At 54.6% G+C, this 16,671-nt stretch overlaps 1 protein-coding gene across 3 annotated transcripts in view; it reads left to right on the forward strand.

Annotated features, from left to right (window-relative positions):
- Galnt17 (polypeptide N-acetylgalactosaminyltransferase 17) overlaps positions 1 to 16,671 on the forward strand; it is a 358,134-nt gene that overhangs the window by 321,374 nt on the left and 20,089 nt on the right. For all 3 annotated transcript variants that reach the window (XM_058583038.1, XM_046456026.2, XM_058583039.1), the window contains 3 exons: positions 10,846 to 11,031; positions 13,696 to 13,833; positions 16,488 to 16,583. In XM_058583038.1, the coding sequence (XP_058439021.1) occupies positions 10,846 to 11,031; positions 13,696 to 13,833; positions 16,488 to 16,583 (420 nt within the window). The remainder of the gene's footprint in view (positions 1 to 10,845; positions 11,032 to 13,695; positions 13,834 to 16,487; positions 16,584 to 16,671) is intronic.

Here is a 16,671-nt window from a genome sequence, read left to right on the forward strand (position 1 = left end):
CCATGTGAGGTCCTGCTGCTCCCACCTCACGCCACCATCCTGGTCAGTCGTCACTGCTCATTTTCCTCCAGCACTTCTGCTGAGCTCCCTTGGCCGCCTGGGGTTTCCACACACCCCATGTCCCCCCCAGCAGGCCGACAGGCGCTGTCAGCTGCACAGCACTGAGGAACCGCGTCACGAGCAGCACGGTACACGTGGGACCAGACTGAGGTCACTCACGCTGCCGAGCCTTTCTGGCTTCTGGGAGTGGTGACTGGCAGCACCTTTGATCTAGCCTCGACCCAGATCCAGGATTTGAACTCAGTGCTGAAACCCCACCTCCCAGCCTTTGCAACGCCATCTTAGGAACCTGCCATCAACAGCTCGTCTGAAGCCCAGCCCCAACTGGGCCCTGAGTCGGTGCCCACTTCCCATGATGCCTGTCAGAGCCCATCACATCGCCTCCTGCTGTCCAGGTGGCGCCATGTGCACCTGCCCCACCTGCACAGGTGCTCCTGGCCTCCTTCACCAGCTCACGATGGTGGCTGTCTGATTTCCAGTTCTCCCGTTCTCTGTGGCTCTGCCTGGCCTTGGACCCTTCTCGGTGCCTGGTGTGGCCGTCTGCTGTGGGGCTTCTCAGGCTCTGTCACCATGGGTAGCTCTCCCCTAGCCCAAGCTTTGGCATTTGCCCATTGGACCTGAGCACTGTGACCTTGAATGAGGGGCCCTCCCCTCTGCAGCCCCAGTAGGGGGAAGAAGGACGTCTCCGGCTTCCCTGGGGCCAGGGGAAGGCTTCAGTGAAGAGCCATCCAAAGTCCTCTCCAAGGACCACACGTGGCAGCTGCATTACGAAGAACACAGGATGTCCTTGTCCAGGGTGGCCAGCTTAGTCTGGGACCACCATGATGTGCTAAGCAGTCCAGCCTCTCCCTAGACCCAGCCCTGAGCTGTGGCAGACCAGTACTGTCCTTCCTGCCTGTCTCACAGCAGCAGGTGGCATCAAGCCCAACCATGTTGGGTGAGCAAGGAGGAGGTGATCACAACCTCCAAGGGCCTTTTGGAGCACACCAGCAGGCGAGGAGGACCTACAGCCCCTGCCCAGCCCTGCGCTATCTCACCACTCTGGCCCTTTGATGCTGGAGACAGAATCAGACGTGATTCACTGTGCTCCCTTGTCAAGCACAGCTTATCCATAACCGAGCCCCAAGCCCCAGCCCCCGGCTGCTCTCTGCAAGATGCTCCAAGTGACAGCCCAAGGGGGTTGATGAGCCTCGAGGGAGGCCCGGGTGTTACCACCTTCCCTTCCTGGTGGCCTCCGCCCGAGGTCCTGGAGCACTTGCCTGCAGCCTGGCATCCCAGTGCCCAGCTGAGGGACACCCAAGCCTGGACTGGCAGTGGGATCCTCTCTGAATCACCTTTGCCTTCCTGGCATTTCTATCTGACTCTAGACTAGTGGACAGGGGTACTACGGCATCTTGCCCAGTGACTACAGGTGAAGTCACAGACAGCTGGGGGAGGAGCACTGGGATGCCCAACACCTGTGTGGCTGGAGCTGCCCTGCAGAAGGGAGGGCGGGTGCAGAGGAGGAGTGGTGGGCAAGGCCCACCCAAGTGGGACCCTCTTTGGCATTCCCCTAACACAGAAGCCCTTTGTGCCTTAACGTGTGGTCCACTGGAGCAAGGCTGCCGGGAGCTTTGACTGGTAAGCCAGCACCAGCATTGTCAGCCCTGCCCAGGGCTCTCCTAGGTGCGGAAGCCATAGAACAGAATCTGAAGGACAGCAAAGTGCCCTCGGACACTTCCCAGGCTCAGTGAGTCAGCCGTGCGTCTCCAACCAGCCTCCTAGTTCCTCATCGTGCACCTGAGAAACGGCTGGCGACTGGCCACAGCACCTGGTGCTGAGGGGCTCTGGCTGCTGTGATGCTTAAATTGAGATAGGTCTTGAGGTCCTTATCTGTAAATCCTATTTCTGAGAAACAGTAATAAATAAAGCAGAAGATTGAAATTGAATTTCTGTAAAAGGATGTTAGGAGGAAAGCCATCATGCATCCATCCAATTTGGTGGAGAGAACATGCGTTTAAAATGGGGAGAGCCACACACTCACACATACACACACACACACACACACACACACACTATCTCCAGAGCGGCAGAGGGGAGGGTCGAGGGAAATTCCCAGGAGGATGAGCTTGCTCCTTGGGTAAGAGGGTCACCGAGGCCTCCTGGAGCAGATCCACAGGGGGAGGACAAATTAAAATGTTGTCTTAGCCCAAAGTCTGGCTTCTGGAATCAGATTTTATCCAGGACGAAAGGTGAAATGTGCTCACACTTCAGTGACTTGGTGGGGCTGTTTGTGATTTCTGAGTCTCACCAGTGTTGCTCTTAATACTTATGTGGGTGTCAATGGCTTCCTGGGCCACTTCAGTCTGATAGGATGATTCCTGTGAAGAGGGGAGACACCTGGGGACGCCCCTGTCCAGATGGAGGTCAGGCTTTTCCCCCAGGGAAGGACCAGAGGGCATTCGGGTCTCATGGGCCTGGCACTCAACACCTAGAGTCCTCTTCCCAGACACAGAATGAGGCACAAAGGCCACCCCCCATAAGACCCTCAGGAATGCAGGTGCTGGAGAAGCCGGGGGTCCATATGCTGTCCTGGGGGATGGCCGCAGGGCCTGCAGGAAAGGCCCTTCCCTCTGTACCCTCTGCTCACACCTGGTGCAGGGCGAGCTGGCCAGGTTGGTGGGGACACCAGCACAGTACCAGGGAACAGCACTCAAAGAAGCAGGGCCTGGCCTGGCCTCCTCCTGTGGGAGGAGAAGTAGGAGAGGGACTCGGTCTAGCTGCTGTGGGGCTCAGCTGGGCCGCCCGTCCCTTCTCTGCCTGTGAGGTGCACACTCCAGCCCATTCTCCAGGTCCCTCTCCTCTGCCCTGGCTCCTGGGCGCCCTCTCCAGGCTCAGCCCACACTCACACCCTCCAGTCCCTCCACTCATGAGAGCATCCAGGGCTCCTTCACTGAGGGGAGAGCATTCATTAGCTGTTCACGTGTCTGGCCCATTGTGGGCAGGAGGACCCTGGACCCTGGACGACAGGTGAGGAAGTGGGAGGGTGCACTCCCGCCCACCCTGTGTGCTGAGCTCTGTAAAAGCCACACGGACATCTAAGGGGACTCTGGCTCTGCCCAGGGCCTCCCCAAGGGAGTAACGGTAGAGCTGTAGGCTCAGGTGTGGGCAGGGCTCAGCTGGCCAGTGGGGAGGAGTGTCTGAGAGGAGTGTGGCATGTGTAAGAGTAGCAAGGACAGAAGGTTGAGGGGGACAGAGGGCTACAGAGAGGACACTGCAGGGGCCGGGGGCCACGCCAGGCCTTGGAGGCCTCACGAGGTCATGGGCCTAATCCTCAGAGCCACTGGAGCCAGGGCAAGATCCACCTGTACTCCCCTGGCTGCAGAGCGAAGGTCAGATTGGATAGGGCTGGGTCAGGAGGTGATGGCTTTGGTCCAGGTGAGAGGTGGGGGCAGCGTGGTGCCCGTGGTGGAGGAGGACGGGGCCTGCTGGTCTGGTGGTGATGGAGGGAGGGGGAGGGGCTGAGCCAGGTGGGAAGGTATCAGTGCAGGATGTGGAAGGGGTTGGCCAGTCCTGGGGAGCACGTGCCGAGCATAGCGCCGGGACTCTTCCTTGCTCCACCTGAGGGACGGGGCAGGAAGGGGGTTCCTGGTCCTTCTGTGAGCCTCCCTGGGGCTCATGCAGGCTCTTTGTACAGAGGGCCTCCCCAGGCAGTGCCTTGGAAACCTCCCGGTGGAAAGCGACTTTCATATCAAATGGCACGGGCTCTTCTAATGACACGGTAGAAAACTGTCATGGGATTATTGGGGCTCCGAGTCTCCTTATTCCTGAAGGATGCTTTGTGCTGCTCATGAAATACAGCTGGCTTCTGAAAATTGTGAGATAAGCCCAGACCTTGACCATCAAAATCCTGTGAAGTTAGGTGGGGGCCTCGCCCTTGCTCTTAGGCAGTGGTGTCCAGAGTGGGCTATGCTCGATGGCCCATGGGGAAGGAGAGGAGTCTGTGAGCATTGACATTTTATAACATTTTTGAATTTCTATTTATCTGTCAAATTTTTCAAATAAAGTATTTTAGCATAGTAGTGTGCATGTGATTAAAAATGAATAAAGTAAGTATCTTGGACCAAGAGGCCATGCTGTACGTTTTTTAAACATAACAAAACCGTTTAGAGGCCAAAGCCTCTGGGAATAACTCACACAGCACAGTAACGTCGGCTTTGACACCTGGGCCTCCTTCACCTCTCTTCTCATGCCACCGAGGCCACCTTCAGGCTCACTCACCCATCTCCCTGGCTGCCCTGCTTCTCAGTGCCGGGGCCCTGGAGAGAAGGCGGCCTGAGCAGTACCGGGCACGCTCACAGACGCCGGGGCCTTTCCCAAGTCCCTGGACCACCTCCAACTGTCAAGGGTTGTTAGGGCATATCTCCTGCCCAGCTCCTTCCTGTCCCCAGGACACGAGTGACAACATTACAGCCTCTGAAAAGCTATGGCATGTCCTCCAGGCTGGGCCCCAGATGTGGCTAACATCACTGTCACCTGGAAGAACTTCTTAGACAACCGCTGGGGCCTCTGTTTGCCCCTGGGAAATGACTGGGGTGGGATCAAGGATTGTAAGTTTTAAGGGCTCTCCTGGTGATTTTGGAGGCACAATCCAGCGTCTTGTCCTGCCCTGCAGGACAGACCCTGGGACTCTTGCTGGGAAGAGTCTGTTCCCGGAGACTGTCACCAGGCCGTGGTCCAGGGTAGTTCTGGAAATCAACTTCTATTGGGTTGATGGCATTCTTCCCACAATCTCTAAGTCTCTAATGAACTGGGGAAATATTTATGAAGTGGTAGGAGTCGATTGTGTGGGAGAGATGTCACAAGTTGTAATTGAGCCGAGAGCCCCCTGGAGTGCTGGGCACCCATCCCCCCTGGACTCTCACCCCCCAGCACCCTCTTCTCCCAGGCCTGCTGTGAGGAGGCAGAGGGCCACACCTGGCCAAGCTGCACAGCCCCTGGAGTCTCCTGATGTCCCCTTTACCACCTCCTCCTAACCCAGAGGCCTGAGTAGTTAGGACGAGCTGGGTGTCCAGTGAAAGGTGCTTCTGTTGGGAGTTACTCGCACCCTTCTCTCCCGAGCCTCACCCAGCCCTTTTCCTGTGATGACACATCCCTCCCCTCGCCCCGCGTCTCCCTCTCTGTTGCCCTGACCCCCTAGCTCTCTGCCTGTCCAAAGCTGCTGACTTCCTCTCCTGCGTGATGGGAAGCTCTCCTGTTTCTCCGACCCTCCTCTGCCGCTGTCTGTTCCCTCGCTTCAGCCAGAGTGACTTTTTCCAAGCCCGTATCCTTCAGCATCATTTAGAAGAAGGATGGATTTCCTAACCTGGCCCACAGACCCAGGTCTGGCATGGACCATGTCTACCCTTCATCTTCAGTTTGCGCTCTCCTGTCTCCCACGACTAATCTGAGTCCACCTCTAAGCTCAGCCACGTGGCTTTTCCTGCAGTCCCTGGACTTCCCACTTACAGCACCTGTCTGCTGCTCTATAAGTCCAGACATGGTGACCTAAGTGACAGATTGGCTCACAATTCTGAAGTCTGGCCGTTGGGGCTGGGGTCAGCTGGATGGCTTGTCTGCTCTTGTCTGAGGGGCATTGACGGGGCCCACTAATCGTCAGAAATGACTAGACATGCCTGGGAGGGAGGAAAATGGGTAAAAATAACTCCTAGGGCTCTCGCTGTGTAGCTGGGTCCACTACCACGGGCAGCCAGTCAGTGGGCCAGCTGGTTCAATCCCAGGTGGTCTTGTCCACGTGCCCGTCTTCAACCAGGGTGACTGAAGTAGCTGGGCCTTCCTCACTGACCCTCAGTTCCCTCACAGCAGGGTGGACTCAGGGTTCCAGGAGAGAGCACGTGGAATTGGCCACGCCTCCTAAGCTCAGCCTTGATGGCGTGATATGTCATTTCTGCTGTATTCTGTGAACACTGCAAGTTGATAACAATGGGGGGATGGACAGATGGGTCCAAGGGTTCTGTAAGAGGAGAAGAAGTCCCCTTGCAAAGAAGCCTGGGAACACTTGCTGCCACCATCTTGGATCCCACCTGCTGCCCCTAGCGCCCTCCTCCAGAGTCCTGGCCAGCTCCTCTGTGAGTGGGACGCTGACCACCTTCCTCCACCCAGCCCAGCCCAGCCCTTCAGACTGTACCTGGGTGGCCCTTTGGCAGAGAAGCTTCTCCTGTCCAGCACTGGTTCTCCTCCCAGTGTGCCACATCCTTCCTGGAAGCCAGCTCCGTCTCGGGGTGCTGCATCTCTGCTCGCGATTATTAGCAAATGCACGTCCCTGCCGCATCGTCAGCTCCACGAGAACAGCAGTTCTGTTGGATGACAGTCTCCGTTCCAGCCCCCACGCAGGAGAGTGGAACGGACCCCCACCTCTACCTGGCCCATGCTGGAGACTACTCGGCCCATACCGGGACCTTTCGCACGCCAGGCCCACATTCTGCTGCTCAGCTACACCCCCATCCCCCAAAGGGATAATTTTTGATGAACAAACCCATTGATGACACAGTGCTCACTGTGTCCTGAGTCTCTGCACTTCCTGGTGGCTCACTGCCCTCTATGTAGGACCACCACCCCACCTTACCAGCAGGGGTGGTCCCAGAGCTTGGGGCGGGCTCTTTCTGGCCTCCTCTAGCCCACCTGGAGGCCATGGTCCTGTTCTTGGGGGGGGCCTGGCCTGCAGTGGTTTCCAGTGGGTCAGCTCCTGTGCTCTTTCCTTCCCTCTGTCCAGGAGCTTGCCATTGGGGCTGATAAACTCCAACCTAGAGAACAGATCCTCGGGACCCTTCCTTGGGAGCAGCTGCACTGGGAGGCCAGTAGCTGGTTCTTGTCTGCAGGAGACCACCTCTCAGAGCACTCAGTGGGTCAGATCCCAGGTGGGACCAGTGCTTTCTCCATCTTGGCCCCAGCTGACCTGTAGCTCAGGCTGAAAGACTTTTCAGTCCACTTTGAGAACCTCTCCTCTGCTCTTGATGAATGTGTTTCCCTTGATAGATCACCAGCTTCGTGAGAGCAGCAATTTTGACTGATGACACTCTCCATTCCCATCCCCTGCACTGGAAAGGAGAATGCGTTTGTTTTTCTGGAACTGAGGATCAGACTCAGGGCCTCGTGCATGCCAGGCCCACGCTCTCCCACGGAGTTACACCCCCCATACCAAGAATGGGAAGTTTCTGATGAATACATAAGTTCACGAATAGCTGTTTCTAGAGTTGCATGACTTCCCGGTGGCTGGTTGCCACTTAGGCATGGCCGGCCAGTGACCCCTCAGCCAACCCAGAGCAGAGGCCCCAGCGCTTGAGAGCCCCTTAGGTCCTGGGCTCCCTCTGTCTCCCCTGCAGTATCTTGCTGCTCCGGGGCTTTCTGTAGCAGAGGCGTTTGGCCTCCCAGTCTGAGGAGTTGTTGGTGCTGCCAAAGGTCCACAGGGTTTCCCTGGGGACTATGCCCACTCAGCCCTACCACCCCAGGCCCTTCATCCGTCCCCTCATCATTCTGCTCACAGTGCAGGAAGAATGCACCAGGCCACTCTACAGAGAGAGGGACAAGGTGGTGGCAAGGAAAACTAAGGAGTCCATGGCCCCAGTCTACTTTCCCTGGTTAGGAGGGGTCAGTGCCCTCCATGTCCATCAGGGAATGGTGGCCCCCTGCTGTAGCATGTGGTTGGACTCAGGGTTCTGCCTCCCTCAGGGTTAGTCACATTTTTGTCACTGTAACCCAAAGTCCCAGCACAAACAACTTAGAGGAGGAAAAGTTTACTTTGGCTCATGGCTACAGAGGCTCAGTCCAGTCAGTGGGCTCCACGGCTCTGGGCTGGGACAGGAGGGAAACCATGGCAGGAGGTGGTGCAGGGACAAATCAGGATGACCAGAACAGAGGGTGAGGTGCCAGGGACACAATGTCACCCCCAAAGGCACACCCCTGGTGACCTACTTCCCCTGCCGCACCCCAGCTGCCTACAGTTACCACCCAGTTGACCGGTTTATGTGAGTTAATCCACTGACAGGGCTACGGCTTCACACCTCATCCTCTCTCCTCCGAGCATTCTGCTGGGTTTAGTGGGTTTCCCAGTCAGTGTTTGGAGCTCGCTGTCCTGGGCTGGGGTCTGGAGCAGGCGGGCACACTGGAAGTGGACGATGGGGCAGCAGGGGTGAAGGCTGCCTCTCAGGCCCAAGGTGGGCCTCTCTTCCTCCCGCACACACTCCATCGCACCTGGTTCTTTTTCCTTTTCTTCTTTTACCTTTTCTTTCTAATTTTAGCTCTGGTCTGCCTCTCCCCTGGCCCTCCAGAGGACTGACAGTGTGAGTGTCCATCGGAGCCATTTTCTGTCCCACACAAGGTGCGCTGCTGCCACTTATCACACTCAGGACACCAAATGCTATTGGAGTCTGTGGAGATGCTGGGCTGGGCCATGGACCTGGCAGGGCAGGCAGGATGAGGACAGGAATGCCCTGCAGGCGGTGGCAATTCCTAGATGTCCAGGCCAGCTGCACTGACCTGGCCGCTCCCTCCAGGATGCTGGCCTCCCAACAGTGGACATAGTTTCAGAGCACCAAGCACGTGGGGTGACCCTCCCAGCTCAGCAGGAAGAGCAGGGCAGCTCTGAGCTGGTGCCCGTGGGTGTGTCAGGTGTGCCCAGGTCAGGAGGCCGATGTCCCTGCCACCCAGGATGGACTTGCAGAGCTGCCTGCCCCTCGCTTGGCTCATCCCCTCCCTCTTCTTGCTTAAGAGGCTCGGCATCTGACACCGGCCCCGGCCTCTCACCACTCGGTCCTTCTCAGTGGCCTGGCCACACCCCAGCTTTGGGACAAGCCTGACCCTGGTCCAGGTGCTTGTGGAGGACTTGGTGCTGATCACCTGGCTGTGGACTCTGTCCCCACCTGGCACCTCCTTTTACAAGACAGTCTCAGCTTTTGCTGAGGCCCCGCGTGTGCCTGTGTCTGTGGCCCCTGTGTACTAACCTGCCCTCAGAGCTCCGCTCCTCCACTGTCTGTCCACTGGAGCCCCCAGCCTGAAACACACCCCATGACCTTCACTCCAATCTCCGCAGACCTGTTTGTTCTGGCAACAGCTTTGTGGAGACCGTCACATGTGGAGATCGTCACTTACCAGGGCGAGTCACACATTCAATGTACACACTTGAGTGGCTTTTAGTGTCTTCAAAGAGTTATGCGATCCCTCACCACAATGAGTGTCTGAACACTTCATCATCCTAAAAAGCCACCCACACCACTGGCGGTCACCTGTCTACCAGGGCCACCCTCAGCCCAGGGGTCACCTGTCTGCTTTCTGTCTCCACCGGTTTTCCCACCCGGGGCCTTTCAAGGGAACGGGATCATCGACGTGGTCTTTCCTGTCTTCTGTCACCTAACGTGATGTCCAGGCCCATCCCCATGGTAGCGGAGGGCAGCATTCCATTTTACCGCCAGATAATCTTCCAGCCTATGGATGGGCCACGTTTATTTCTCCATTTATCAGCTGTGGGGCATTTGCCTAATCCTTGGACATAAGATTTTATCCTTATATTTTCTTCTTAAATTTTATAGTTGTGGTTCTTACATTTCGTTCTTTGATCCATTGTGATTTGTGTGATGTGAGGCAGGGTCTGTATTCATTCTTCCTCATGTTGTCCCAGCTCACTTGTTGATAAAGCTCTTCTTCGTCCCACTGGATGATCTTAGCACTCCTGTCAATTGGTCACACTTGGGAGAGTCTGTCTCTGAACTCTCCTTCCTATCCCACTGGTCTGTGGGTCTTTTCTTAGGCCAATACCATGCCCTCTGGATTGTGGTAGCTTTGTGTTAAGTTTTGAAAGTGGAAAGTGAAGTTTTCTAACTTTGTTCCTTTCAGGATCTTTAAACCTATTTTGGGTCCCTCATATTTACAAATGAATTTTAGGATCGGCTGCAAAGAACCAGGCTGATGTATTAGCAGGGATTGTGTTGAATCCTTAGATCAGTTCAGGAGCCGTAACAATATCAAGCCTCTCTGTCTTCCTCCTCTTTTCTCTACTGGTACCCAGAAACTCATTTTCAAAATCTAGCCCGGCTTGAAATGCTCAGAAATACTCAGGTTTTCCTGCCTGGACCACGAGAGGGCACCAACCCTTCCCACAGGGAGCAGGGCCCTTTGAACCAGGATGCCCACTGTATCCGTGCAGAGGATGATAAGTCCCACTTCATTGAGCTTTTGAACCCCTAAAAGCAGCCATCCTTTCAGCCTTCCATCTGAACACCCCAGCACAACAGTGGTCTCTGCCTGAGATGGCACTGGGAGATGTTTCCAGAAGGCCTGGCATCCACGCCATTGGGTCTCCAAAACAGAGCATATTAACAGCACAATGTACACTTCTTGCATTGATATGGATAAAGAGGGTCTTTTTTTTTTTTTACTTTAAATTTTCCTTTCTGGGTTGGCAGGGCACAGCTCAGCCAGATGAAGAAAGCCTTCATGGATGCCAATTGTGCGTTAGTGAGAACTTAAAAAAAAGTCTTAGGCTTATGGTGCTCTCTTATGCAGAGCTGGGCTTTATATCCCGAACTATTGTGTCTGTAGGAATTCTCCAAACCTTCTTTTCTGTGTATTTTAGTCAGCTTAGATTAAGCTATGCTGCAATAACAAACCCATGTTGAACTCTCAGGGGCTTTGTATAATAAAATGTATTTCTCACTCACACTAAATTGGTGAACCATTGCTTTGGGGACTGGGGGAAGAGCAGAGGCCTCTGAAAATTCCTGTCTCAACCTAATGAAATGTTTTTATCTCCAGGTGTGGCTCTGTGGGGGCAGCATGGAGGTCCTGCCTTGCTCCCGGGTGGCTCACATTGAGCGGAAGAAGAAGCCGTACAACAGCAACATTGGCTTCTACACTAAGAGGAACGCTCTCCGGGTGGCTGAGGTCTGGATGGACGATTACAAGTCTCACGTGTACATAGCATGGAACCTGCCCCTGGAGGTAGGTCCCTTCTCACCACCCCGGGACAGTGAGCCTTGCTGTTCAGATCACAAATTCCCTTAGTGAGCCAGAAATATGTCACCTGTGGGAAATCATGAATGCATTTTGGAAGGTTCACAGATGTCAGAGGCTTAGATCCCCTGCTTTGCCTGGGGACAGACGCCACAGAAATAAATCTACTTACAAAGATCAGAGGGTCTTATGTGTTAATCCCGGTCTTATTGCATTAATCTAGTGGTCCTGCTCCTGACCACACATGGTGTCCAGCAGGCTCTTGCCCAAGCCCTTGGCACTGCACCCTCATCTGCCTTCACTGCTCTCCCCCAGAGCGCCAGCTGCTTGGTGCCACACGCCTGGCCAGCCTCTTCCCTCTCTTCCACATTCTGCTAGAATCTGGCCTGGGAAACTCCTGATGCCACAGTCCTGCAGGCTGTGCTCCAGCTTGGTTTAAGTCCCAGCTGTCACTTAAGAGTTACGGGGGCTGCCCAAGTCCACGCGTCTCCTCTGCACTTTCATTTCCTCCACTGTAAAGGGGGTGATACCAAGGCTTCCCTCCCAAGGCGATCCTGCAACTAGGTGCACTAGTACAGGGATGTGCCAGAGCAGGGCCTGGCGCAGGAAGCCCTGTCCATCCCTAGAGCAGGCCTGGGAGGAGGGCGTGAGGCTGGAGTGGCCCCAGGAAATACAAGTGTTTGGCCAGCTAGGCTGTCCCGGGCTGTTAGGATGGCCATAATACAGATGAGGAGACGGTGGCTCTGTGAGGCCTGTGTGCTGTGTTCAGGTCATGACCACAACGCACGGGCAGGCTGTGCACCCCCCGTCTCCATGGGACCCTCTGCGCAGCCCTGCGGGGTCTGTGGAATGTCAGTCATTGTCCCTCTGTATAGATGGATCTAGATTGGGGGTGTGGCCTGGAGTCAGGGGAGCTGATGGTGCCTCTAGTCCAGTGCCCCCATCACTGTGCCCCTGCCCGTCCATGGGGGAGATGTCTGCAGGCACCTGAAACCAACTGTAGTACTGAACCCACACAGGCCGAGCATCCATAGTGATCACGGATGTGACATTCGAAATGTTTCCTGGTGCATTTTAGGTTTGCAGTTTGCAGAGTAGAGATGGTCAGCCAGGAAAGTTTATGTGAATATTACAAAATCTGAATAAACCCTAAATGCTGGTTGAAAGGAAAGCAAGGACCAGGAGACGGGCTAGTGAGAAATGAAAGATGGAGACCAGGCAGACATGGACACCAGAGTTTATTGCCAGAGCTGACCAATAGAGGCCCTCTCTCCGTAGATGGAGAGGGCAACACAGGCTTGGGGTTTGGGGCTTTTATGGGGGAGGCTCAGGGATTAGAACCTGGAGGGTCCTAATGCCTCTGGTTAAGGGTAGGGTTGGTATGAGGGGTGGTGAGCCTTTCTCAGAAACGCCCTTGAACTGGAAAGCGAAATTTTTCTTAAAATAGTGGCTGTCACTTAAGATGTCCATCTAGATGCTAAGCAAGGACTTTACACTGGTCCCAAGCATTTAAAATAAAGCACACTCAACCTGTATGTATTATTTTTTATACATACACACCTATGAAAAAGTTTAATTTATAACTTAGGCATAGTAAACAAAAATAACTCATAATGAAATAGGACAATAATAACAACACATTATAATAAAAGTTACTTGAAATTACATGAATTGCTTATTTCCAGAATTTTCCTTTTAGTCTATGTGGACTGTGGTTGACCACAGTTCAGTGAAACTGCAAGAGACTGAAGTCACAGATGGGGGGCTACTGGATTACTGGTCCCCAATACTGAGGGTCCCCATCATGGTTTTAAATATGACCGTCTTCATCAATCATGCTTAGTATATTCAAACCAAGGGTTAAATGTTACTGCTCGTGTTTGCCTTGGGATTGGGTGAGTTGACTTTAAAGGAATTTTTCTTTAAAATCAATGTCCCACTGCTAAAGAAATGTTAGTGCAATCATCTGAACCCTCTGCTCTGCCCCCAAGTGCCACCTGACCGCCCTCCCTGGAGGGGCAAGCCTCCTGCCACCACTGATCTGCGGCCACCTGGGTAGGACTGTGGGTCCTGTTCCAGATACTTTATTTCCCCGTCAGCGTGCAGCAGCCCATTACAGGTTCATTTCTGTAAAAGCAGAGTGAATTATTCATTAGAGCGTCATTACGAGCTTTGCAATGGGAAATTATTTTCCCTTCTGCGTATAATGAGCTTCGCCAGGAGCCAACAAAGGAAAGCCACACGTGTGTGCAAAAGACAGACAGGAGGAGGTTACAGGCATTTGTTTTCTTGCCTTAATCAAATAATCCCTCCAATAACTGGCTCTGATCATTCCTGGGAAGAGAAGAGGGAAGGTGGGTGCCCGCATCAGTGCCTCTCAGGAGCCTCTCCCCAGGAAGAGCAGGGAGCAGTCTGGGCTTCCCACTGCAGGGTTCTGAGCACCCCTGGGACGGGACCCTCCCAGCGGGGTGTGTGTGTGCCTGCGTGCGTGCGTGCGTGCGTGTGTGTGCGTGTGTGTGTGTGTAGGGCCTCAGGCAGGTCCCCTAAGGCCACTGCTGTGCAAGCCCATGGGCTCCCTCCCCTCCCAGAAAGCTCCTCGGAGAGGGGGCCCTGCGCCTGCTCCAGTGGCTGACGCCCCTTCTCTGCTTCCAGAACCCGGGGATCGACATCGGCGACGTCTCCGAGAGGAGGGCCCTAAGGAAGAGTCTGAAGTGTAAGAACTTCCAGTGGTACCTGGACCACGTCTACCCGGAAATGAGGAGATACAACAACACCGTGGCCTACGGGGAGGTAACTCAGGCCACACCCTGGGCTGAGTCCGTGGGGAGGGGGCGGCTCTGCCACGGGAGAGGGACTGGCCCTCAGAGGTGTGGCCCAGGCAGCGAGGTCCTCTCCAGTGGGGAGGGGGCCAATGCCACCCAGCCCCTTCCGGGTGTCCTCCCGAGCTCAGCTCGGTTTTCTCTGAACCCCAGCAGGGCTGGGCCTCCTGACCAGGTCACTCACCCCTCCTGTGTGTCTTGCCCTCCACACAAGGACCTCCACAGGATGGGGACTGTGTTGTCTTGTTCATGAAACTCAGCACAGTGCCAGACACAGACCAGGCCCTCCATAAATAAATATTCAATTACCGTGTGATAGATTAATTGCATAAATATTAGAATAAAAGTTAAAAGCTTGGCCATCTGAAATCATTGTGTGGAACAAATATAACATAAAAACATTTATGTCCTTAATATATAAAACCTGTTACGAATCTATAGTTAAACCACTTAAGATCCTAGTGGAGAAATACACAATTCTCAAAACATGAGACATTCCGATGTTAATAGCAAACATATGAAAATAGGATTTGTTTCTTCCCTCTTAAAATACTTTAAACTGGCACGTGGATAAGCATCTGCAGGCCTGTGGTTGGGAGGACGAGGGGATGGGAAGCCTCCCTCTGAGCAGCTTATTGGGAACATTGCAGTGTCCGTACCCTCGGCACTGTAATCCAGTCCTAAGAACCTACCTCTATCCTTTCAAAATCGGAAATATGACTAAAGCTTTGTGTATAGGGTCCCTCTTCCCAGCCAGAGCCAAACAAAATGCAGTTGTCCAAAAATGGGAGGGTTGACTGACTGTGTGAAGGACCGTGAAGGACCATGGAAGAGCACAAAGGACCTTGAAGGTCTTAAAGGACTGTGAAGGACCACAAGGGACCGTGAAGGTCCATGAGGGACCATGAGGGACCATGAGGGTCTATGAAGGATTGTGAAGGACCATGAGGGACCATGAAGGTCTGTGGGGGACCGTGAGGGACCGTGAAGAACCGTGAAGGTCTATGGAGGACCATGAAGGACCATGTGGGACCATGAAGGTCCATGAGGGACCATGAGGGTCTATTAAGGATTGTGAAGGACCATGAGGAACCATGAAGGTCTGTGGGGGACCGTGAAGGTCTGTGAGGGACTGTGAGGGACTGTGAGGGACTTTGAGGGGCCATGAGGGACCATGAAGGTCCATGAGGGACCATGAAGGTCTGTGAAGGATTGTGAAGGACCATGTGGGACCATGAAGGACCATGTGGGACCATGAAGGACCATGTGGGACCCTGAAGGTCCATGAGGGACTGTGAAGGACCGTGAAGAACTGTGAAGGTCTATGGAGGACCATGAAGGACTGTGGAGGACTGTGAAGGACCATGGAGGACTGTGAAAGTCTGTGAGGGTCCTTGGAGGACCGTGGAGAACCTTCAAAAGACTGTGAAGGACCGTGGAGGACCTTGGAAAGACTGTGGAGGACCGTAGAGAATTGTGAAGGTCCATGGAGGACCATGGAGGACCGTGGAGGACCATGGAGGACCGGGAAGGACCGTAGAGGATTGTGAAGGACTGTGGAATACTGTGGAGGACTGTGAGGGACTGTGAAGCACCATGAAGGACCATGAAGGATGTGAAGGACTTGGAGGACTATGTAGGACCTTGGGGGACCATGGAGGATTCTGAAGGATTCTAAAGGACCATAAAGGATTGTGAAGGTCCGTGGAAGACCGTGGAGGACCGTGGAGGACCGTGAAGGATTGCCAACACCATTATTCTTTTCTGTGTGCCCAAAGTGCCCTACCGAGAGGATGTTACTCTTATAACCATAAGGATGGTTTTTAAGCAGTTTCAAGCTCCGCTCACTTGTTGGCCTAGACGTGATTTGGGTGCACAGGTAGGGTCCTCCTGCCCGCCATCTTGATTCATATGGTTAGGTTGGTCTGTGGAAGATGCACCCAGAGGACCCTGGATGCACCTGGAGGTGGCTGCAGCCTGTCCCTTTGCCCTCTTGCTGTGGTCCTTGGGTGGCAGGTGGTGTGATGGGCCTGGAGGTCTGCGCTGGAGAGGGCCTCGCACACCCCAAGGAGATGTGCCCAGGAGCAGGGTGTCCTTGGGGACCTCATCTATTTCCTCCACAAGTGAGTTCTAGGCACCAAGGAGGGTGCCTGGCACGTCACGGGCCATCAGGAAATGGTTCTGGGTATGCAGAAACACGTTGCTAGGGCTTCTCGTAGTAGCCAGGTGTTGCTTGTTCTTTAGTTTTAATTTTTGGCTTTCCTGCCAGTAATGGCCTGAGAAGCCAGCCCTTGCGTCCCAGGGCTACTGAACCAGCGTCAGTGCTGAGGCTCACTTAGGATGTCTGTCCCTGCCTGACTCCTCCCTGAGGTGCCTTGAACCTCAGGTGGGTGACCAGAGTTCCTTACAGAAAGTCCCCTCAGCTCCCGTATGCTGTGGACAGAGGAGTTAGGAGCCGGGCTGGCACCCAGGACACAGGCACAGGAAGACTTCCTCCTGCTAAGGTGGGGCCTTCCCAGCCTGACGTCGGAACTGCATGCCCCTCGGCGGTGGGGTGCTGGGGACGGAGTGGAGAGCAGCCCCACCAGGAGAGCTCTGATGGCCGTGTTTTCTCTGTCCCTGCAGCTTCGCAACAACAAGGCCAAGGACGTCTGCCTGGACCAGGGGCCGCTGGAGAACCACACAGCCATACTGTACCCATGCCACGGCTGGGGACCGCAGGTAGGAGCATGTCTCTGATCAAGAAGGGACTGGAATCTCCAGCCCACGGGGCTCTGTGGGACTTCTGGGGACTCCTGTTGCCCTGTAC

This window comes from Marmota monax, unplaced genomic scaffold, assembly GCF_021218885.2.
Source record: "Marmota monax isolate L192 unplaced genomic scaffold, Marmota_monax_Labrador192_F-V1.1 WCK01_AAM20220418_F8-fsc00235, whole genome shotgun sequence".
In the NCBI taxonomy this organism is placed as follows: Eukaryota; Metazoa; Chordata; class Mammalia; order Rodentia; family Sciuridae; genus Marmota; species Marmota monax.